Source organism: Oncorhynchus mykiss, chromosome 13 (genome assembly GCF_057628025.1).
Source record: "Oncorhynchus mykiss isolate SJ-2025 chromosome 13, ASM5762802v1, whole genome shotgun sequence".
NCBI classification, from domain to species: Eukaryota; Metazoa; Chordata; class Actinopteri; order Salmoniformes; family Salmonidae; genus Oncorhynchus; species Oncorhynchus mykiss.
Window position 1 is genome coordinate 7,352,501 of NC_143034.1, and position 25,108 is coordinate 7,377,608.

The following is a 25,108-nucleotide window of genomic DNA, read 5'->3' on the forward strand; positions in this document are numbered from 1 at the left end:
AGAACTTGTTCTCAACTTGCCTACCTGGTTAAATAAAGGTAAAATAAAAAAATAAAAATAAATAGGAGGAGGCTACCTACATACACACTAAAGTATCAGATACTATGTCTGCTAATGAGTTGAATAGGAGGCTACCTACATACACACTAAAGTATCAGATACTATGTCTGCTAATGAGTTGAATAGGAGGAGGCTACCTACATACACACTAAAGTATCAGATACTTTGTGTGATATGTGCTGCTTCGTGTGATGTATTGTGTCTCTACCTTCCTGCCCTTTGTGCTGTTGTCTGTGCCCAACAATGTTTGTACCCTGTTTTCTGCTGCTACTTTGTTGTGTTGCTACCATGTTGTTGTCGTGTCTTGCTGCCATGCTATGCTGCCATCTTTAGGTCTCTCTTTAGGTAGTGTTGTGTTGTCTCTTGTTGTGATGTGTGTTTTTGTCCTATATTTTTATGTAATTTATTTTTATTTTGAATCTCAGCCCCCATCCCCGCAGGAGGCCTTTTGGTAGGCCGTCATTGTAAATAAGAATTAGTTGTTAATTAACTGACTTGCCCAGTTAAATAAAGGTTAAATACATAAATATGTCTGTTAGTGTGTTGAATAGTAGGCGATTCCAAAATAATAGGAGAAGGCTAAACACAGAGCTGATCATAAGTGGAGAAATACATGTTTGATAACTAGTATACGATAGGATTATAATTGTGCATATATTTCCAATCGTTTATTTCGCCTTCATAACCCATTTACACACGGTTTACAGGTCACGACTCTTATGTTGAAGGATTTTTCAACACAAAATGACGTCACCCGGAAGTAATTGCTTAGCTGGCGTCAAATAGTTTTCCACCGATATTCTCATCCCAAACAAACAAATTATTTCAGGTAGCTAGGAAATTCGTTTAAATGTGTTTTACATTTTCCGTTTGAACTTTAATGAGTTATTTAAATAACGCATGTCTCGGACAAACTCTTGAGTGTTTGTTATCCTAGCTTGTAAGCTAGCTAACGTTACACTAGCCAGTGTCTTGGGTTGGAAAGTGACGGCAGCTCAATAGGTTGGTATCTTTCTAGCTAGCTAACACTATGCATCGTGTTTTTTGTCCATAATATAGTATTTAGCTATTGCTTTTGACTACGCAAAGTTATACACTCGTATGTTGCTCTGGATAAGAGTATCTGTTAAATTTCTCAAGTGTAAGCTAGCTTGCTATGTTTACCACCACATCAGCGTACACATGTTCACATTGCACCCCTTTCCCAAATGTGGTATAACCTGTTTGTTTTTTAAACTGACCTTTTATACTGACCCACCTCTAGCCCACCATGTCTGAACCGGGTTCTGGCTGTGGCGTTCCAGTCCAGAGAAGCTCACAGCCTGGTCCAGAAGTGGTGTCAGTGAAGCTGGAGGACTGCGGTCAAACACTGGAACTCAGTGTGATTGTCAAAAAGGAGGAGAAGGGAGATGTTAAATAAGAAAAGAGCGGAAATCAAAGAAGATAAGGAAGAGGGGGAGAAGAGAGAGGTCCAAGTCGAAGAGGAGAGAAATGCTGATATGGCTCCTCCAGGTCAGTTAGGTTGGATGTGGGGTATGGAGAGATGTCAATGACAAAATAATACAGTTGTGACCTAAACATTACCCAAAGTGATTCCATTCATTGAATCTAGTTAGGTGGAGTTCTGCCTTCTGCCTCTCTCTCTCTCTCCCTGCAGCCTAGAACTGGAAAGCGACATAAAAGGCTTGACTCATGACGTGTCTGTTCACTGCTAGCTCTGCTAGCTCTGCAAAGCAGCGGAAATAGGTAACTCGTGGGGGAATCCCTTTACGTAAGAACTGCAAAGTAAGCTGGTCATACCAAGCATCATTTAGCTCTTTTGATTTAGGTATAAAAAAATATATATAAAATAATAATTATTTGATGAAACATTGAATTTGGCCCTTACTGCTTTTAGCCCATAGAAATACAATGCATAAAATAACAGATTCAGACGGAAAAACAGACAACAATCCTTTTATAATTGTACATGTTTGGACCCATGTTTTTGTCACTAGACTATTTCTGTACGTACTTCCATTCATTTACTGTAACTGGTACCGGGCTACCTTCAGACGAGTCTGGTTGGCGTCCTAGAACAAAACACTACGGGACACTACATCCTAGAACAAAACAGTTAACACCAGTAAAGTTGTCTGTTTCGTTTAGGGACCGGGGAGGAAGCACCATAACTCCAAAACAGTGGAAAGACTGGTCCTATGCAAGATGTCATCCGTTTTACCAGTTTTAAGGAAATGACCAACTGAGAAAACGACGAAAGACGTCAGTTGGTGTTTGGTGATGAGATCCTGAGGCCCGTTGTCGTGCCATTCATCCACTGCCATCACCTCATGTTTAAGCATGATAATACAAGGCCCCATGTCGCAACGATCTGTACACAATTCCTGGAAGCTGAAAATGTCCCAGTTCTTCCATGGCCTGCATACTCATTGAGCATGTTTGGGATGCTCTGGATCGACGTGTACGACAGCGTGTAATGGTTGGAATGGAATAAATGGAACATTATCCAACATATGGAAACCACAGGTTAGACTTCGTTCCCTTTATTCCTCCTCCAGGGTGATATTGCCCCTAGCTACAGATCTAGGATCAGCTTCCCCAATCCCAACTGTGACCATTAGTGTGGAAAATGCCATACTGGCCCAAGATCAGCTTCTTGGGCTAACAATCTACTCCAGTACGCCACAGCAGGTCTCTGTCGTGCTACGCTTCCAGACAATACTGTCACGGAGAGGTTTTGGGAGTTTGTGGACCTAAAGGATAAAACGGCCGCCGGTCTCACCCAAGGCAGTCAAGGACTCGCTGGAGCCACTGAATCTGGAGCGCAAGCTGATTGGTCAGACGTACGACGGGGCTGAACGTACGCGACCTGGACACTCACCTGAAACGCACCTATCCCAGCGCTAACTCTGTGCCCTGCTACGCTCACCCGCTACGCGTCACACTCCAGCAGATCTGCTCGGCGACAGCGAACCAACTCAAATGTGTTTTTTTTTTGCGGATTTGTCTTTGTTTTGAAACTTTCTTCAAAGATCAGCCAAAGAGAGCTACAGCTGCAGGGTGGAACTGTGAGCGAGAAACGGTCAGTGTGGTTTGGGAGAATCGCATTGCTCTTCAGAAGTGTGTGGAGGATATTAGGACACAGCCGATGTGGGACCAGGACTCTATCAGAGAGGCTTACGGCCTGTCAGCCAAACTCAGGGACCCCACGTTCCTACAACTACGGGAATTGTTCTATTTGGTCATGCAAGAGGTGGATGTTCTCACTGTCAACATACACAAAAGGGACGTTGTCGTGGCGGACATCGAACAGGCAGTTGATAGTTTCGAGAAGTTCGTTCAAGCCCAACAGGGGAGAGCTGAGGCCACAGCACACGTTGGCCCCGCGTCGGACAACGACAAGAGAGACGCAGAGAACTGCAGCGGTCATGAGGAAGGCATGTGACGAAGCTGAAGGATGAATTGACCTCTCTGTACCAACACACGGCGCTCCACAGGGGTACAACAGCTCTGTCATTACTGAAAACAATCAGCGAGCTCAACCTCCAGGATGTTTTGTCAGAGACGGTCTCTCTTCTCAAAATCATCCTCACCACTCCCATGCAGACCGCCGAGTCTGACAGAAGGTTCCCCACTCTGAAAAGAATCCAGGCGTTGCCGTGTTCTCGGAACACCTCGGGTTCCGCGGTCGCTTGGCAACAGAACAACGGCAGGCTAAATGCTTCCTGTTGAGAAGGACTTCATTCAAGCACTCAGGTCAGACTTTCACGACAAGGTCGTTGATAAGTTTGTCCAAAATAAAACCTGCCCTGGAGCCTTCCTGTTTAAATGAGCAGTACAGCATCTGAGAAGGCTTGGGCTGTGTCTTTATATAGTATATACTGGGGCTGTGTCTTTATATAGTATATACTGGGGCTGTGTCTTTATATAGTATATACTGGGGCTGAGTCTATATATAGTATATACTGGGGGCTGAGTCTATATATAGTATATACTGGGGGCTGAGTCTATATATAGTATATACTGGGGGCTGAGTCTATATATAGTATATACTGGGGGCTGAGTCTATATGCAGTATATACTGGGGGCTGAGTCTATATATAGTATATACTGGGGGCTGAGTCTATATATAGTATATACTGGGGGCTGTGTCTTTATATTGTATATACTGGGGGCTGAGTCTATATATAGTATATACTGGGGCTGAGTCTATATATAGTATATACTGGGGCTGAGTCTATATATAGTATATACTGGGGGCTGTGTCTTTATATTGTATATACTGGGGGCTGAGTCTATATATAGTATATACTGGGGCTGAGTCTATATATAGTATATACTGGGGCTGAGTCTATATATAGTATATACTGGGGGCTGAGTGTCCCAAATGGTGCACTATTCCCTCTGTAGTGCACTACATTTGACCATGGGCCCTATTCTGTAGTGCACTACATTTGACCATGGGCCCTATTCTGTAGTGCACTACATTTGACCATGGGCCCTATTCTGTAGTGCACTACATTTGACCATGGGCCATAGTCTGTAGTGCACTACATTTGACCATGGGCCCTAGTCTGTAGTGCACTACATTTGACCATGGGCCCTATTCTGTAGTGCACTACATTTGACCATGGGCCATAGTCTGTAGTGCACTACATTTGACCATGGGCCATAGTCTGTAGTGCACTACATTTGACCATGGGCCATAGTCTGTAGTGCACTACATTTGACCATGGGCCATAGTCTGTAGTGCACTACATTTGACCATGGGCCCTATTCTGTAGTGCACTACATTTGACCATGGGCCATAGTCTGTAGTGCACTACATTTGACCATGGGCCCTATTCTGTAGTGCACTACATTTGACCATGGGCCCTATTCTGTAGTGCACTACATTTGACCATGGGCCCTATTCTGTAGTGCACTACATTTGACCATGGGCCCTATTCTGTAGTGCACTACATTTGACCATGGGCCCTATTCTGTAGTGCACTACATTTGACCATGGGCCCTATTCTGTAGTGCACTACATTTGACCATGGGCCCTATTCTGTAGTGCACTACATTTGACCATGGGCCCTATTCTGTAGTGCACTACATTTGACCATGGGCCCTAGTCTGTAGTGCACTACATTTGACCATGGGCCCTATTCTGTAGTGCACTACATTTGACCATGGGCCATAGTCTGTAGTGCACTACATTTGACCATGGGCCCTATTCTGTAGTGCACTACATTTGACCATGGGCCCTATTCTGTAGTGCACTACATTTGACCATGGGCCCTATTCTGTAGTGCACTACATTTGACCATGGGCCCTATTCTGTAGTGCACTACATTTGACCATGGGCCCTATTCTGTAGTGCACTACATTTGACCATGGGCCCTATTCTGTAGTGCACTACATTTGACCATGGGCCCTATTCTGTAGTGCACTACATTTGACCATGGGCCCTATTCTGTAGTGCACTACATTTGACCATGGGCCCTAGTCTGTAGTGCACTACATTTGACCATGGGCCCTATTCTGTAGTGCACTACATTTGACCATGGGCCCTATTCTGTAGTGCACTACATTTGACCATGGGCCCTAGTCTGTAGTGCACTACATTTGACCATGGGCCATAGTCTGTAGTGCACTACATTTGACCATGGGCCCTAGTCTGTAGTGCACTACATTTGACCATGGGCCCTATTCTGTAGTGCACTACATTTGACCATGGGCCCTAGTCTGTAGTGCACTACATTTGACCATGGGCCCTATTCTGTAGTGCACTACATTTGACCATGGGCCCTAGTCTGTAGTGCACTACATTTGACCATGGGCCCTATTCTGTAGTGCACTACATTTGACCATGGGCCCTAGTCTGTAGTGCACTACATTTGACCATGGGCCCACAAAATAAGTCCATAGACTCCAGTGGTAAATATTTTTTTATACATAATTCAAATCAGTAGAAGGTCTTTGTTGGCTAGGCCTTCTATAAGTCAATCATTTCACCTGATTAGCGTAAAATATATAGGCTATAGACTATGCAGAGCCACGGTTGGGTCCATTCGGATCTATCAGATGTGGTTACGTAGACCCGAGATCCGATGACAATCAAACAGGACCCGAGGGACAGGTTAGAATTTCAGACCAGAATGGGCCCGGGTCTCGGGTATATGAAGACCTCTAATTGACATCCAAAGTAAACAATATGAGTGTGTTGTTATGTCATGAGTTGGGTGCTGTGGGTAACCGGAAGTGGTCTTGTGATAATTGTTGGGTTTCTGCTGGTCAGAGTGAGAAGGCGTTAAGGCGTTAAGTGAGTGGGGGCAAGAAATGTGAATTGTTTTGAGCTCAAGAAAAGGGCGCCATTGAAAGGAGTGATTACTGGGGTAGCAGTAAATGTAAAAGTGGACCAATTGAAGGGAAGATTCCCGGTGTTTGTGATGCTTTTCATTTGGCGACGTAGACAGGGTGGTGTGAGTGGTGAAACAAAAGTCATTGTCTATTCTTTTGAGTTTGGATATTGATTCTTTGCCCGACAAAGTGATGTTAGGATATACAAGTTATCCTGTACAAGCTTTTGTGCCGAATACATTATGTTGTTACAGGTGTCAAGCTTATGGGCATGTGGCAGCAGTGTGTAGGAGGGAGGTTCCTAGGTGTGAGAAGTGTGCAGACGGGCATGAGACAAAGGAATTTGTAGAATTGGGGAAAGTAGTGGTATGTGTTAATTGTAGGTGTGTCTGGGGATCAGAAATGTCCCGTGCGAGAGAGGCAGGTTGAGGTTTCCAGGGTTAGATTAGTGCAGCAGTTGTATGCTGAGGCAATGAAGAAAATAGAGGAAGATGGGTCAATGGGGAGGAATCCTGCGAAGAGTGGTGCAAGTAGTAGATCTGTACCAGTACAGAGGGATAGGCCGAGGAGTGTTATGTTTCAGTAAGATTGGATTTTTAGTATTTATAGCAATGGTTATTAACTGTACTGCAGGGATGGAGCGTAAAGTCGCAGAACATTTAAGTTGTGGCAGCTGCAGAGAGGTATTTGGGTGTGTGAGACTTGACATCAGAAGAGTTATAGGGTGTGTTAAGTGGTGTCCCATCAGATGTAAATAGTGGAGTTGGGTGGTGTTATTTAAAAAAATATATATATATAAATTGTGAGTGTTATATGGTAGGGTATTTGTTCATGTATTTTTTTCAAACAAACTATAAGGGAGTTCTACTCCAGTCTAGATGGTGGCGGTAATGCAACATGTATTGGATGCCAAACGCCGTTAAACCACACCGAAGAAGAAGACGCATTTCCGCCAGAAGCACGACTCTTACGCTGATACGACGCTCACGAACATTTTCTGCCGCATCTCATCAACCAGACCAAACGCACTCGGGAAGTGGAGGAATGTTTCCGTTTGCTCTACAAGACCTCGCCATTTCATCAAGTTATTCTCGGCTAAATAATTAGCTACAGGAAATCAAGGTAACCTATTGCTAATTTCAAAAACATGTTAAACGTGAGCTTGTAGCACGGTCTGTAAAACTAACGCATTACATGATTAAACGGCAGTGGTTGCCGCGGCCTGGCTTTGTTGTTCCCCCAGCTAGCTAAATTTAGCTTTTAGCGATAAGCCACTTGTTAGTTAGCTAGCTACACATCTCCCGTCCAACCGGTTTGTGTCGATAGCTAGCTAACAAACTAACATCATTTCGGGGTAACGGTTGAAGTGACTTTTACTTAATAGTTAGCCATCTGTCGTCTCATTGTGAGTAAACTGACTGTGGCGAGGAATTAGCTAATTAGCTAACCAGCAACCGCCAGCTCATGTAGCCACATATAGCTAAACAAAATGTCTTAACTACAGCAACGTTAATCTGAACCACTAGGTAGCTAAATTGGCTGGGTTAACCGTTGCTAAACTCTTGCTATCTGTTATGAAAACAGCTAATCCCTGAACCGTTTATCACAATTTCTTAATTTGCATGATAACGTTATGTCGACAACTTGTAGTAATTGTATTGTTTCTATCAAAATATTGGCGCTGTGAAGCAGGCACACAAGCGTTTCGCTACACTCAAAATAACATCTGATAAATATGTGTATGTGACCAATAAAATTTGATTTGAAGAATAACTAAATTTCTTCCGGGTCACGGTTTTTGTTTGGAATCCTTCAGAATAAGAGAGTCGTCATGTATACTTATGCAATAAGGCCAGAGGAGGTGTGGTATATGGCAAATATACCACCGCTAAGGGCTGTTCTTATGCGCCACGTGGCGTGCCTGGATATATTGGTGGGGAGTCGAATCTATTCCTTGTTAAGCTTCGATTCCACTAAACTCCTTAAGGAATCTATTTGCTGTAGTCTACTTTGAAAACAAACTCACAGCAAAGAAAGAGCGAGGGGGAGAGAAAGAGATGGGAGGGGGCACAGCCAGAACCATGCATTGGTAATCAAAAGAAGTAGGCTATCGCAATACTGTATTTGCACAAGTTCACTAAAGTAGGGGCTATCGACACACTCTAAACACACTCTAGTGTTTTTCATAGTGAAGAGAAAGAAGAGCCAGCGAGTTAGACAGAGGATCGGGGCAGACACAACCGTGCACATAGGCTATATCTTGGTTATCTGTCTCGTCTAGAAATGCATCATAAATTCACCAAAAGTATATATTAGGCTGTCAATGACTGGTTGAGCTATTCTTCATGGTGCCAGTGTATTGAAGTTGAACATTGCCAAATGCATCAGTTTAATTAGCCCTAAATATGCATTAAAGCGTGTTTTGGGAGTCGAGCAAGAGTCGACTCCTACCGCAGGGGGAGTCGGCTCCAACCGCGGGGGGAGTCGGCTCCAACCGCGGGGGGAGTCGGCTCCAACCGCGGGGGGAGTCGGCTCCAACCGCGGGGGGAGTCGGCTCCAACCGCGGGGGGAGTCGGCTCCAACCGCGGGGGGAGTCGGCTCCAACCGCGGGGGGAGTCGGCTCCAACCGCGGGGGGAGTCGGCTCCAACCGCGGGGGGAGTCGGCTCCAACCGCGGGGAGAGTCGGCTCCAACCGCGGGAGAGTCGACTCCAACCGCGGGGAGAGTCGACTCCAACCGCGGGGAGTCGGCTCCAACCGCAGGGGGAGTCAGTGTCGGCTCCAACCGCAGGGCATACACATCACAGACAAACTGAATTGGTCCACTCACACAGACAGCATCGTGAAGAAGGCGCAGCAGCGCCTCTTCAACCTCAGGAGGCTGAAGAAATTCGGCTTGTCACCAAAAGCACTCACAAACTTCTACAGATGCACAATCGAGAGCATCCTGGCGGGCTGTATCACCGCCTGGTATGGCAACTGCACCGCCCTCAACCGTAAGGCTCTCCAGAGGGTAGTGAGGTCTGCACAACGCATCACCGGGGGCAAACTACCTGCCCTCCAGGACACCTACACCACCCGATGTCACAGGAAGGCCATAAAGATCATCAAGGACATCAACCACCCGAGCCACTGCCTGTTCACCCCGCTATCATCCAGAAGGCGAGGTCAGTACAGGTGCATCAAAGCTGGGACCGAGAGACTGAAAAACAGCTTCTATCTCAAGGCCATCAGACTGTTAAACAGCCACCACTAACACTGAGTGGCTGCTGCCAACACACTGACACTGACTCAACTCCAGCCACTTTAATAATGGGAATTGATGGGAAATGATGTAAATATATCACTAGCCACTTTAAACAATGCTACCTTATATAAATGTTACTTACCCTACATTATTCATCTCATACGCATACGTATATACTGTACTCTATATCATCGACGGTATCCTTATGTAATACATGTATCACTAGCCACTTTATACTATACTATGCCACTTTGTTTACATACTCATCTCATTTGTACATACTGTACCCGATACCATCTACTGTATCTTGCCTATGCTGCTCTGTACCATCACTCATTCATATATCCTTATGTACATATTCTTTATCCCCTTACACTGTGTACAAGACAGTAGTTTTGGAATTGTTAGTTAGATTACTTGTTATTACTGCATTGTCGGAACTAGAAGCACAAGCATTTCGCTACACTCGCATTAACATCTGCTAACCATGTGTATGTGACAAATAAAATTTGATTTGATTTGATTTGTCGGCTCCAACCGCAGGGAGTCAGTGTCGGCTCCAACCGCAGGGAGTCAGTGTCGGCTCCAACCGCAGGGAGTCAGTGTCGGCTCCAACCGCAGGGAGTCAGTGTCGGCTCCAACCGCAGGGAGTCGGAGTCGGCTACCTGGACACAGCCCTTGGCCATGGGCTCCGGAGTGGCGCAGTGATCCAAGGCACTGCATCTCAGTGCTAGACGCGCAACTACAGACACCCTGGTTCGAATCCAGCTGTATCACAATCGTCCGTGATTGGGAGTCCCATAGGGCGTCGCACAATTGGCCCAGCGTCGTCTGGGTTTGGCCGTCATTGTTAATAAGAACTGACTTGCCTGGTTAAATAAAGGTATAAAAAAAAAACTTATGCTATTATAAACTGGTTACCAAAGTAATTAGACCAGTAAAAATATCGGTCTTATCATACCCACGGTGTACTTAAGGGATAATCAACGAGGGTTATGTCTATGGAAAATAATGAGTGACGTGGAAGGTGTTTTTCGGGAACTGATAAAACTGACCTATTTTCCAGAGAACCCATAGAGCCCTGCGTTGATTATCCCTCTCATACCATGGCTATAATTTAACACCATTTGCCGGTAGAAATGTGTTCAACATCCACTGAAGTAGCTAGCAAGTTTTTCTAGATGGCTACAGTAGTTGCTGTGGTAACCAAACAGACTTGCTTGTTTAGCTAACCAAACCAGCAGTCCTAGTTTGCTATTATGAAAATCGAATTCAACAATACCAATATTGTTTTCAATTACACTTTTGCAGCTCAAACAAAACTTGTAAAAGTTAACTATAGCAATTTTATTAAAAGAGGTCATATTAAAGAGACGCTAATCATCTTAAATCCACTTGTTTCATATTGGACATAAATATTGCACCGTACATAATCGATTGTGTGTCCGTAAAACCAGGGTCCGGCCTACAAACTAAAGTCCATAGCATACAAAACGGAAGAGTTTGACCCAAAGTTTAATTTGAGTTTTTTTCACTGGGGTTTTAGTCGTGCAATTTTACATCTAACTACGATGGTTTGGAGCAGTATTTCATTTGAATTTGCATTAAAATGAGTCTGTCGTTGAATGACAACAAACCTTCCCCACAGTTGACCAATCACAGACAGGGGTGTAGACTTTGGATACTAGACTTCAGCTTGCCTCAAGAAAATTGTGTGCGCTCGAACAGTCAAAAGAAGAAAAAAAAACATACGAACACCAAAAACGAACAAAAATGTCATCAAAATATAAGGGCAAATAGTTTCTACTGGGAAGCATATGGCAAGCTTAAGGGATGGTTGATTGATCAAGAGCATTGTCTGTCTGTGGACCCAGTCAGTCAGTTAACAGAACCAAGACGTTCTAAGGAAGGTCCAATCATTTTTCTTGTTAGACCCAACTTTTCTGAATATCAAAGACGTTCTGCGCGATGCGGAAGCTGTTGGCAAGTTAGGGACTCTGTTGCTGCATTTAGAGTTTGTTGACCCCTCGTTATTTTTCTTGATTTTAGTCTAGCGACAAATTCAGCTACTTTTTTTTAGGCTGCCATTGGGAAGTTTTCTATGGTTTTGATTAGGGATGCACCGATATTACATTTTTTTGGACAATATCCAATATTTTCCTTGCCTTAAAAAAAAATATATACCGATTTATTTTTTTAAATTGCGGCCTTTGAACTATATGAGTTGTTAAATAGTTGAAACGCACACAGTACGTTATTTTTGGGGCGTTTACGTGTGTCCCCATTACCAGTAAAACATAATCAAAACCTAATTATTTCATTTACTTGCTGTGCTGTTTCGTTCAGTCGTTTAATTCTCAACCGGGATTTCATCATACATGTCAAGCAGTAAAGTTTCAGCTCTGTCTGTCCGTGGCCTCTCTTCCTCGGTGCGTCACTGTCACTGTGTCTGTTTCCATCTTTTCCAGCTGTGTCTAACATTTCACGTAAACCCTGTTTCTTGTCTGCATCGAAGTAGCGGGTCTTGTACCTAGCATCGAGCATGGTGGCGACACAGTAAAGAGGCTCAGAGAGAATGCCACCGAATCGCTTGTTCACAGCCTCTACTAGAGTACTTTTCCAAGTTAACCCCACAGTCTGTTGGCATTTTTTTTTGAGCAGGCATGAGAACCAGCACATTTTTTGAGCATGCAATACGGCTTTCCTCAGTATGAAATCCTTGTAGACCCACTTTGCTGTCAGACTCGCTGTCATCGCTGGTCTAAATGTCAGTCGTGAAGCAAATGGCAGTGAAAACGCTACATCGGTGGCATGATAAAGCCTAAATAACTGTTGAATATAGTGGTATGAAAAAGCCTAAAGAACTGAAATAACTTCATAAAGTAATAATGTGACTTTACTGAAATCTAGGACCGTCTCCGACTAAAATAACAATTTAAAGTAAAAATCTTGGTCGACCCAGAGTTGCCTGTTCTTTTAACTTTTCCATGTATAGACGGACACATCCTATGTGTTTTAATCAAATCATCTATATTCATTTAGCTTGTCTGATGCTTTAAGCACACTGTTTGATTAAATAATGAACACACACAAATTACTAGAGGGAGTCCAACCAGCAATTTTTTGAATGTGGTGAGCCAGGCTCCGACTTGCTGTACTGTGTTTTAAAAAAAAATGTAAAAAGATTGCAAGTGAGACTAGCCCCTGTTGTCTCTCCTCCCTGCGGCAGTGACCACCACAGAACATAGTGTTTATCGCGCTGTCCGTGTGGCTTAAACTGCGACATAATTTTAGCCATTTCTGACTGAACAGTAATGTTCGCAAAATCCCCCATTTTGTTTAGGATAAACATTCCCTATTGGTTTCCTCCCTCAATTTTCTTAGACAATTAAAGCAAGGGCTGTTTCCTTGTCTCCTCAAGGGGTACGCGCAACGCTGTCGGGGGTACGCCAAATACAAATGTGATTCACATTTTTTTTTTTTTAAACAACTGTACATTTATATTTCCAACGGGGCTATACATTTGGACGAGATTTGTTTCTCGCCTGAGTAGCCTCGTTTCACTGCCAAAAATGTTATTAAACCATCTAGTGTTCAGCGAAATAACAACACAATGTCAAATATACAGGTAAATAATTAACATCCAATCACAATAACCGTTACTCATCCAATCACAATAACCGCTACTCATCCAATCACATTAACCGTTACTCTCTAGCGCACTCTTGCGCAGACATTTAAAAATGAAACATGACCATTTGAAAAATAAGCCACGGGAGTTTTTTGAGCGAGAATAAAGACAGTTTTCGAGTAGTAAGACATGTATAAAAGCAACAGATACCATTTTAATAAGAAGGTGCTAGAAGTGTCTTATATGGTGAGCTACTGAGTGGATAGGACAGACAAGCCCCATACTATTGTGAAGGACTTCATTCTTCCTGCTGCTGGGACAATGCTGGAGGAAAAGGACTCAAAAAAAATATATACAGACAATGCCTCCATCAAACACTGTTTCACGACCCATCAGTGACACGGCAGGAGATGATTTCAAACCATTACTACTTCACATAAATGCCAGTGAATTCTATGCGTTACAGCTGGATGAGTCAACGGAGGTGGCGGGCCTGGCACGTCTGTTAGGTTTATGGGGGCTCTTGGCAAATCGCACTGTTAAGACACGGATGCCCGTTGCAACCACGTACCTATGTGAGAGTGGATTCTCGGCCCTCACTAGCATGAGAACAAAATACAGGCACAGACTGGAAAATGATTTAGGACTGAACTCTCTACAATACAACCCAACATTGCATAGTTATGTGTATCCTTTTAAGCACATCCTTCTCATGAACAAATAAGGTTTTATATGTAAGATGGTTAAATAAATTGATTGATTATTATTATTTGTGCCCTGGTCCTATAAGAGATCTTGGTCACTTCCCACAAGCTGGGTTGTGACAAAAACGCACTCATTCTTATGTTTAAAACATTTAGTGTGTGTGTGGCAGGCATACAATGATGGCAAAAAGCATTTGAGTGTGCGCTGACCCTGGTGCTAGAGGGGGTACGCAGCTGGAGGTTGAATGTTTGAAGGTGTACGGGACTATAAAAAGTTTGGGAACCACTGTCTTCGACTGATGGGACTGTACCATCCACACCATTTGTCCACTCAGACAGGTGTGAATCAGAGTCTTGTACACCATGATACAGTGCATTCAGAAAGTATTCAGACCCCCTGAATTTTTCCACATTTTGTTATGTTACAGCCTCATTCTAAAATGGATTAAATACTCCCCCCCCCCCCCCCCCCCATTAAAAGTAAAACATACCTTATTTACTTAAGTATTCAGACCTTTTCCTATGAGACTCGATATTGAGCCCAAGTGCATCCTGATTCCATTGATCACGCTTGAGATGTTTCTACAACTTGATTGTTGTCCACCTGTGGTAAATTCAATTGATTGGACATGATTTGGAAAAGCACACACCTGTCTATATACGGTCCCACAGTATGCATGTCATAGCAAAAACCTAGCCATGAGGTGGAAGGAATTGTCCGTAGAGCTCCTAGACAGGATTGTGTCCAGGCACAGATCTGGGGAAGGGTACCAAAACATTTCTGCCACATTGAAGGTTCCCGAGAACACAGTGGCCTCCATCATCCTTAAATGGAAGAAGATTGGAACCACCAAGACTCTTCCTAGAGCTGGCCGCCCGGCCAGGTGACCAAGAGCCCGATGGGCACTCTGACAGACCTCCAGAGTTCCTCTGTGGAGATGGTTGTCCTTCTGGAAAGTTCTCCCATCTCTGCAGCACTCTACCAATCAAGCCTTTCCGGTAGAGTGGCCAGATGAAAGCCACTCCTCAGTATAAGGCACATGACAGCCCGCTTGGAGTTTGCCAAAAGGCACCTAAAGGACTCTGACCTAACCAGATTGTCTGGTCTGATGAAACCAAAATTAAACTATTTGGCCTGAATGCCAAGCGTCATGTCGGGAGGAAACTAGCCACCGCTCATCACCTGGCCAGTACCATCTCTACAGGGAAGCGTGGTGACAGCATCATGCTGTGGGTATTTTTTGTCAGCGGAATTATATCAAAATAGTGGTAGCAACTTCCTCTGGAGGGGTCCTTTAACTTAAAACCACCTCTTCCGAGCAAACAAATCAAATCAAATCAAAACATATCTATCTATTGTGATCTAGTGTGCCTGAAGTCGGATTAAATCATTTTCCATCAGTTAACTCGCTTAGATACATTTTTGTCTTTTCCAGAGCTATACCACGATCAAAGGTTTGAAAGTCTCACACTGAACTCTTTCGGTCTCCTCTTTTTATGTATTTTTTTTATTTTTATTTTTTAGATCTACCCAACTTACCATGTCTGGCCCGGGTTCTGGATGGGGTGTTCCAGCCCAGAGAAGCTCACAGAGGGCTCCAGAGTTGCTGTTGGTGAAGCTGGGGGACTGCAATCAAACAGTGGAATTCAATGTGATTGTCAAAGAGGAGGAGGAGGAGAGAGAAATCAATGAGGGGGAGGAGGAAGAGCGAGAGGATGACAGGGACTCGGTTGACCCAGGTAAATTCAGGCTAACATCCTCTTTGGTTCAGAGAGGTAAACTACAAAGCAATGAGTTGGTCAGCTAACTTTGATAAACAACTCAAAATAGCTATTGGTTTTCTGGTTCATTAAGAAATGTAAACTTAGGTTTTTGGTTGTTGAGTTAATTAGGCCATGACAATGTCTATCATATCTTTAAAAAAAGAAGTTATTTATTAATATTTGGGCAATTTAGCAGGCTAACTCATTGATTATGGTTTGTAGTATAAACCCTCGGGCTTCTGTATGTGGGAAGGCGAGTGCCAAAACAAAAATGTCTACAGACCAATGTGCAATGCATCGTAATTCAACAATTGTGTTATCTATGTGTGATGCAACAAGCCCATTGCAAAGTATTTATTTCAATACACTGTTAATTCTAATGACTGAATCCTGCATTATTAAACTTAAATACTTTGTTTCTCTCTGTCTGTTTCTTATCCTATATCTGTTCATATTCTTACAGGAGAGAGCCCCAACCCAGACTCAGTCAACAAGCCCAGTTCCACAGCATCAATACTACCATCTGGTTGTGGGAGTTACCCCTGTCCTCAGTGTGGAAAGTGTTTCAGTTCCTCAACTCATCTAAAGAATCATCAAAGAGTACACACTGGAGAGAAACCTTTCGACTGCTCAACATGTGGGAAGAGTTTCAGTGAGAAAGTAAACCTTAAGAGACATGAGAGAGTACATAGTGGAGAGAAGCCTTACCACAGCACCACGTGTTGGAAGAGCTTCAATCACTCAGGAAGCCTTAAGGAACACCAGCGACTACATACATGGGAGAAACCTTACCACTGCTCTCTTTGTGGGAAGTGTTTCAATCGAGCAGGAGACCTGAAAACTCATAAGAAATCACACAGTGGAAAGAAGCCTACCTGTACTTTCAATGTGATTGTCAAAGAGGAGGAGGAGGAGGAGGATGAGGATGAGGAGAAGGAAATCGATAAGGAAAAGAGGGAAGAGCAGGAACCTAGTGGTGTAGTTGACCCAGATACATCAAGACTATCTGGTCGTGGTCGTTACCCCTGTCCTCAATGTGGGAAGAGTTTCAGTTCCTCAGGTAATCTAAAGAATCATCAGAGTGTACACATTCAAGAGAAACCATTCCACAGTGCCACATGTGGGAAAAGTTTCAGTGTAAAAGTCAACCTCACGAGGCATGAGATGGTACATAGTGGAGAGAAGCCGTACCACTGCTCCAAATGTGGGAAGAGCTTCATCAATCATTCTGGAAGCCTTACACATAAAATAGTACATACAGGGGAGAAGCCTTACCACTGCTCTCTGTGTGGGGAGGGATTCACTCAGCTAAGAAGTCTTAAAAGTCATGAGAGAATATCCATTGGAGGGAAGCCTGCCTGTGCTTTTAATGAAATTGACCAAGAGGAGGAGGGAGAAAAGAAAGAAGTTGAGGATAAGGAGGACAATAGCGGTGTAGTAGACAGTGCATGTCGGAGCAAAAAACAAGGCACGAGGTCGAAGGAATTGTCCGTAGAGCTCCGAGACAGGATTGTGTCGAGGCACAGATCTGGGGAAGGGTACCGAAAGATTTCTGCAGCATTGAAGGTCCCCAAGAACACAGTGGCCTCCATCATTATTAAATGGAAGAAGTTTGGAACCACCAAGACTCTTCCTAGAACTGGCCGCCCGACCAAACTGAGCAATTTGGGGAGAAGGGCCTTGGTCAGGGAGGTGACCAAGAACCCGATGGTCACTCTGACAAAGCTCCAAAGTTCCTCTGTGGAGATGGTTGTCCTTCTGGGAGGTTCTCCCATCTCTGCAGCACTCTACCAATCAGGCCTTTATGGGAGAGTGGCCAGACGGAAGCCACTCCTCAGTAAAAGGAACATGACATCCCGCTTGGAGTTCGCCAAAAGGCACTTAAAGGACTCTCAAACCATGAGAAACAAGATTCTCTGGTCTGGTGAAAACAAGATTGAACTCTTTGGCCTGAATGCCAAGTGTCACATCACCATCCCCATGGTGAAGCATGGTGGTGGCAGCATCATGCTGTGGGGATGTTTTTCAGCTGCCGGGACTGGGAGACTAGTCAGGATCGAGGGAGAGATGAACGGAGAAAAATACAGAGAGATCCTTGATGAAAACCTGCTCCAGAGTGCTCAGGACCTTAGACTGGGTCAAAGGTTCACCTTCCAACAGGACAACGACCCTAAGCACACAGCAAAGACAACCCAGGAGTGGCTTCGTGACAAGTCTCTGAATGTCCTTGAGTGGCCCAGCCAGAGCCCGGACTTGAACCCGATCGAAAATCTCTGGAGAGACCTGAAAATAGCTGTGCAGCGACGCTCCCCATCCAACCTGACAGAGCTTGAGAGGATCTGCAGAGAAGAATGGGAGAAATTCCCCAAATACAGGTGTGCCAAGCTTGTAGCGTCATACCCAAGAAGACTTGAGGCTGTAATCGCTGCCAAAGGTGCTTCAACAAAGTACTGAGTAAAGGGTCTGAATACTTATGTAAATGTGTTATTTTAAATAAATTTGCTAAAATTTCTAAAAACCTGTTTTTGCTTTGTCATTATGGGATATAAAAGTGATGATAAACCATTTGTGATAAACCATTTTTTTATAAATTTTTAGAATAAGACTAATGTAACAATGTGTAAAAAGTGAAGGGGTCTGAATCCTTTCCGAATGGGTTGTATATGAACGCAGCTTCATTAAGGCAGTTAGATGCAGTTCATCATAGCGCACTGCTCTTTATTACGGGAGACAGTTTTAGAACTCACCACTGCATTCTCTACCAGAAAGTTGGTTGGCCCTCTGTGATGTCACCACTGCATTCTCTACCAGTAAGTTGGTTGGCCCGCTGTGATGTCACCACTGCATTCTCTACCAGTAAGTTGGTTGGCCCGCTGTGATGTCACCACTGCATTCTCTACCAGTAAGTTGGTTGGCCCTCTGTGATGTCACCACTGCATTCTCTACCAGTAAGTTGGTTGGCCCTCTGTGATGTCACCACTGCATTCTCTACCAGTAAGTTGGTTGGCCCGCTGTGATGTCACCACTGCATTCTCTACCAGTAAGTTGGTTGGCCTGCTGTGATGTCACCACTGCATTCTCTACCAGTAAGTTGGTTGGCCCTCTGTGATGTCACCACTGCATTCTCTACCAGTAAGTTGGTTGGCCCGCTGTGATGTCACCACTGCATTCTCTACCAGTAAGTTGGTTGGCCCGCTGTGATGTCACCACTGCATTCTCTACCAAATGTTTGGTTGGCCCTCTGATGTCATCACTGCATTCTCTACCAGCAAGTTGGTTGGCCCTCTGTCACACAGGTAAATAAATTGCTATGTTTTCATTTATAAAGCCGTTTTACAAAAAGTCTCACCGTAGCTAACCTGTTTACCACATCCGGTCTCAGGGATGGTTAACTCTGGAAACTCCTTTGGTCTCTACTGAGTTCGGTACATCAGCCTTTAGTCTTCTTGCACCTTATTTGTGGAACAGTCTTCAAAATGTTGTTAAATGTGATGTTTTGATGCTGCTAAGCTGCTAAGGGGTCATTCAGAAAGCTGATTGAGGACCTTATAACTGATGAATGTTTATTTCTGCTTGCATTTTGTATTTATACTGGGGGGAGAAATATTAACACAACATGCAACTATTTCTAAGATTTTACTGAGTTACCGTTCTTATAAGGAAATCGGTAAAAAAAAAAAATTGAAATAAATTCATTAGGCCCTAATCTACCCGAACAATGTAATGGTCTGGTGGCCATTTGATGAATTGTTCAGCAGTCTTATGGCTTGAAGCTGTTAAGGAGCCTTTTTGTCCTAGACTTGGCGCTCCAGTACTGCTTGCCGTGCGGTAGCAGAGAAAACAGTCTATGACCTGGGTGATGAAGTCTTGGACAATTTTATGGGCTTTCCTCTGACACGCCTAGTATATAGGTCCTGGATTGCAGGAAGCTTGGCCCCAGTGATTGTACTGGGCTGTGCACACTACCCTCTGTAGCGCCGAGCAGTTGTCATACCAGGCGGCGATGGAGAGCATCCTGACTGACTGCATGGTGCAGCTGTAGAACTTTTTGAGGATCAGGGCACCCATGCCAAATCTTTCCAGTCTCCTGGGGGGAAAAGGTTTGGTTGTGCCCTCCTTACGACTGTCTTGGTGTGTTTGGACACTGATAGTTCGTTGGTCATGTTGACGCCAAGGAATTTGAAACTCTTGACCCGCTCCACTACAGCCCCATTGATGTTAATGGGGGCCTGTTTGGCCCGCTTTTCCTGTAGTCCACGATCAGCTCCTTTGTCTTGCTCACATTGAGGGAGAGGCTGTTGTCTTGGCACCACACTAACAGTTCTCTGACCACCTCCCTATAGGCTATCGTCGGTGATCAGGCCTATCACTGTTGTGTCATCAGCAAACTTAATGATGGTTTTGGAGTCTTGTTTGGCCACGCAGTCGCGGGTGAACAAGGGAGTACAGGAGGGAACTAATTACACACCCCATGAGGGTCCCCAATGTTGAGGATCAGCATGGCAGACGTGTTGTTGCCTGCCCTTACCACCTGGGGGCGGCCCGTCAGGAAGTCCAGGATCCAGTTACAGAGGGAGGTGTTTAGTCCCAGGGTCCTTAGCTTATTGATGAGCTTTGTGGGCACTATGGTGTTGAACGCTGAGCTGTAGACAATGAACAGCATTCTCACATAGGTGTTCCTTTTGTCCAGGTGGGAAGGGCAGTGTGGAGTGCGATTGAGATTGCGTAATCTGTGGATCTGTTGGGGCAGTATGCGAATTAGAATGGGTCTAGGGCAGTGGTTTCCAAACTTTTCATAGTCCTGTACCCCTTCAAACATTCAACCTCCAGCTGCGTGTACCCCCTCTAGCACCAGGGTCAGCCCACTCAAGTGTAGTTTTTTGCCATCATTGTATGCCTGCCACACACACTATACAATACATGTATTAAACATAATGAGTGTTTTTTTTTCACAACCCGGCTTGTGGGAAGTGACAAAGAGCTCTTATAGGACCAGGGTACCAATAACAATCAATCATTTTACTCTTTATTTAACTATCTTACATATACCTTATTTGTATAACACACCTCTGTGAGAGTCTGGTCTTTCACCTGCTGAAGACAAACAGAATATTTGGTTACACGGAGAGACCTGAAAGAAGCATCTACATCAGTGGTTCCTAAATGTTTTAGTCTCGTACCCCTTCAAAACATTTGACCTCTAGCTGCGAATCCTCGTCTTAGCTCCAGGGTCAGCGCAGTCTCAAATGTTTGTCAAACTCTCAAATCATTGTAAGCCTGCCACACTATACGATACATTTATTAAACATAAGAATGAGTTTGTCGCAACCCGGCTCGTGGGAAATGATAAAGAGCTGTTATAGTACCAGGGCACAAATAATAATCATCAATAAGGTTATACTTTATTTAGCCATCTCACATAGAAAACTTTATTTGTTCATCGAAAATTGTGAGTAACTCACCACAGATTAATGACAATGGTGTGCTTGAAAGGATGCACATAACTCTGCAATGTTGTGTTGTATTGGAGAGAGTCCGTCTTAAAATCATTTTCCACACAGTCTGTGCCTGTATTTAGTTCTCATGCTCGTGAGGGCCGAGAATCCACTCTCACATAGGTACGTGGTTGCAAAGGGCATCAGTGTCTTAACAGTGCGGTTTGCCTAGGCAGGAAATCTGGCAGTGCCTTCTGATTTTAAATTCAATTTTCACAGAAACGCTTGTTGCAATTTTGAGGCTCTTGTTCAGATATCGGTAAGTAGACTGGAGGCAGGCAATGAATGGGATAATGAATCCAGTTGTTTGCGTCATCCGTTTCGGGAAAGTACCTGCATAATTGTGCACCCAACTTACTCAGGTGCTTCCCTATATCACATTTGACATTGTCCGTAAGCTTGAGTTCATTTGCACACAAACAAATCATACAATGATGGAAAGACCTGTGTGTTGTCCTTGTTAATGCAGACAGAGAAGAGCTCCAACTTCTTAATCATAGCCTTGATTTTGTCCGGCACGTTGAATATAGTTGCGGAGAGTCCGTCTAATCCTAGATTCAGATCATTCAGATGAGAGAAACCATCTCCCATACAGGCCAGTCTTCTGAGAAACTCATCATGCAAGAGGTCAGACAAGTGATTATGGTCAGTAAAAACCTTAAGCTCATCTCTCAATTCAAATAAACGTGTCAACACTTTGCCCGTTGATAACCAGCGCACTTTCTGTATGTTGTAAAAGCGTTACATGGTCGCTGCTCATATCCTTAACGTAGTGCAGAAAATACGAGTTTAGGGGCCTTGCTTTAAGTTCACCATTTTCACTGTGGTGTCACACGTCTTTCAAGCTGCGGTGGATGCTGCAGTAAACCCAAGTGGGGTCGGGAGCAACTGTTTGCACGCGCGTTACCACTCCACTATGTCTCCCTGTCATGGCTTTTGTGCCATCAGTACGGATACCAACATGAGCAGCAGCTACGTTGGTGGAATTCCCACGAGAGAGCAGCGGTTGTGATTGGATGTTAATTATTTGACATTTTGTATTTGACGTTTTGTTATTTCACTGAACACTAGATGGTTTAATTTTTTGGGGGGCAGTGAAACGAGGCTATTCAGGCTATAAAAAACCCTCACCCAAATGTATAGCCCCGTTGGAAAATACAAATGGACTGTTTATTAATGTGAATCACATTTTTAATACCTGATCTACGGTATCCGGGAGGATGCTGTTGTGAGCCATGGCCAGCCTTTCAAAGCACTAAATGGCACTTCATGGCTACTGTCTGTAATGCCTCTTCTTCGTTGGTAGATTGCATTTATCGATGACAAGTCAGTATAGTAACATGAGGATAATAAAGGATAACAGATGCTGTACACTGTTGTAATAATATGACATCACACTGCTGATAGAAATATAATGTAATGACAGCTGTCTTGTTTTGGTTGAAATATCTATTTTCGTTTGTTTTGCCTGACTTCTTTCCGTCGGAGGCTGGTAAAACATGCACAATGACTACGCTGATACGACGCTCACGAACATTTCCTGCAGCATCTCATAATCCAGACCAAACTCACTCGGAAAGTGGATACATTTTTCCCGCTTGCTCTACGAGACCTCACCATTTCCAATTATTTTCAGCCAAACAGGAAATCAGTTCCAGGTAACCTATTGCTAATTGTTATTATTTGTTTTAACGATGCTTGTAACACGGTCTGTAAACCAACGCATTCCAGGATGAAACCGCGCTGGTTTCAGCGGCCTGGTTTTGTTGTTCCCCCAGCTAGTTAGCTGTTAGCCAGTTAGCAACACATCTCCCGTCCAACCCGTTTGTGTAGCTAGCTAGCTAACATGCTAACTTTATTTCAGGTTCACGGTTGAAGTGTGACTTTCATTTCGTAGTTAGCCAGCTGTCGACTCATCGTGAGTAAAATGACTGTTGCGAGGAATTAGCTAACCGGTTGCTCCTTGTTTAGCCACAGATAGCCAAACCAAATATTTGTATAATTAACCTATCTAGGTAGCTAGCTCGCAATATTATCAAATCAAATTTTATTTGTCACATACACATGGTTAGCAGATGTTAATGCGAGTGTAGCGAAATGCTTGTGCTTCTAGTTCCGACAATGCAGTAATATCTAACAAGTAATCTAGCTAACAATTCCAAAACTACTACCTTATAGACACAAGTGTAAGGGGATAAAGAATATGTACATAAAGATATATGAATGAGTGATGGTACAGAGCGGCATGGGCAAGATACAGTAGATGGTATTGAGTGCAGTATATACATATGAGATGAACTAACCGTTGCTAAACTTCCCGGTTTCCCGATTATGCAAACAGTTAATCCCTTGAACAAACCTATAGTGTCGTTGCGCAAAATGGTACGCAGCATCTGGATATTTGTGCAACAAAAATTCAACCTTCAGCTACAATTTCTGTCAAGCCGTCCACACATGCATTTACGCATACTTGAGATAAATTCAACATATGCACCACACAGAACGCACTGCAACGCAAACGCATTGTTCCACTGCCTGTTCATCCCGCTATCATCAAGAAGGCGAGGTCAGTAACGTAAACTCGTACATCGCCTTGGTCTGTACAATTGCCCTTATTTTAGCTCCCCAAAAACGTAATGCTTCCAGATCAACTGTAATGTCAATACCATTGTAAAGCACAATTCCTCCCCTTTCCAACAAAATCAATTACATGACCTTAACACGGCCCGTTTCTGCATAATTCAAGCAGGCAATGAGCCCGTCTGGTCTTTTTAAAAATGGCGGGTGGGGACAGATGTCTTGTGGGAAAATTGCTTTTTTCATTCGATCTGTCAAATTTATCACCTTATCGCCTCTAAAATGTAAATAAAACACTATAAAGAGTTTATATAATGTGTCATTACATACCTATTTGAAGGTTTGTGTCGAATTTGAATCGGGTTTTTAGGGCGGTGCTAAAGTGATCTTAGAAGTAAACAGCGGCTTGGAGAATGATGATCGCATGCAATGATGATGAAAAAAATGACTAGGTATCCCACCCCTTTACCCCCATCACTGTCCATTTCTTGTTTTTAAACGATGAGAGAAGTGCTACACCTGGTGGAGAGAGATTGTAAGACAGAAATAGTTGCTTTATGCTGTACGTTACGACATGACACGTCTAGATGTAACGGAGGGTCAGTTTTTTTTTTTTTCAACATTTCTCTAATACCATAGAGTCATTACCATGTCGATCAACGCTTGAACAGAAACCTAGTTCACACCCTCGATTTGGACGTCAACAGTCGCTACAGTCCCATTAGTTTTCTTTGTAGCCGCGGTTACGCACATTTGTACAGAATGGGGTTTACGTTACAGGTGCATCAAAGCTGGGACCGAGAGACTGAAAAACAGCTTCTATCTTACTAACATTGAGTGGCTGCTGCCAACATACTGACTCACATCTCTAGCCACTTTAATAATAAATTATTGGATGTAATAAATGTATCACTAGCCACTTTAAACAATGCCACTTTATATAATGTACCCTACATTACTCATCTCATATGTATATACTATATGTATATACTGTACTTTAATAATACCATCTACTGCATCTTGCCTGTGCCTTTTGGCCATCACTCATCTGTTTATGTACATATTCTTATTCATTCCTTTACACTTTGGAAGTTGTGGAATTGTTAGGTTAGATTAATCGTTGGATATTACTGCATGGTCGGAACTAGAAGCACAAGCATTTCGCTACACTCGCATTAACATTTTTATTTTACCTTTATTTAACTAGGCAAGTCAGTTAAGAACAAATTCTTATTTTCAATGACGGCCTAGGAACAGTGGGTGTTCAGGGGCAGAACGACAGCTCGG

At 43.7% G+C, this 25,108-nt stretch overlaps 2 protein-coding genes and 1 long non-coding RNA gene across 4 annotated transcripts in view; all 3 read left to right on the plus strand.

Annotated features, from left to right (window-relative positions):
* Window positions 1-804: 804 nt before the first annotated feature.
* On the plus strand, window positions 805-1,640 carry LOC149978684 (uncharacterized). The gene is made up of 2 exons (XR_016485595.1): window positions 805-1,062; window positions 1,325-1,640. It is a non-coding gene; the product is annotated as an uncharacterized LOC149978684 (long non-coding RNA).
* A 5,601-nt stretch (window positions 1,641-7,241) lies between these two features.
* LOC118938510 (uncharacterized) lies at window positions 7,242-18,267 on the plus strand. The gene is made up of 3 exons (XM_090194829.1): window positions 7,242-7,527; window positions 15,511-15,725; window positions 16,213-18,267. Exons 2-3 carry the CDS (start codon window positions 15,527-15,529, stop codon window positions 18,201-18,203), a joined length of 2,190 nt encoding a protein of 729 aa, XP_090050955.1. The 5' UTR covers window positions 7,242-7,527; window positions 15,511-15,526; the 3' UTR covers window positions 18,204-18,267.
* LOC118938511 (uncharacterized) overlaps window positions 7,390-25,108 on the plus strand; it is a 34,099-nt gene continuing 16,380 nt past the window's right edge. Inside the window, exon 1 of one of the 2 annotated variants that reach the window (XM_090194946.1) lies at window positions 7,390-7,527. The gene's annotated coding sequence lies outside the window, so the exon portion shown is untranslated. Of the gene's footprint in view, window positions 7,528-22,714; window positions 22,903-25,108 lie in introns of those variants that run through there. The other variant, XM_036942551.2, reaches the window with a different exon arrangement.

Bases quoted from the DNA above. Each gene is read 5' to 3' on its own strand.
- LOC118938510 (XM_090194829.1), top strand. From the start codon at position 15,527: ATGTCTGGCCCGGGTTCTGGATGGGGTGTTCCAGCCCAGAGAAGCTCA. The intron at 15,726-16,212 runs GTAAATTCAGGC...ATATTCTTACAG, and splicing joins CAGGGACTCGGTTGACCCAG to GAGAGAGCCCCAACCCAGAC.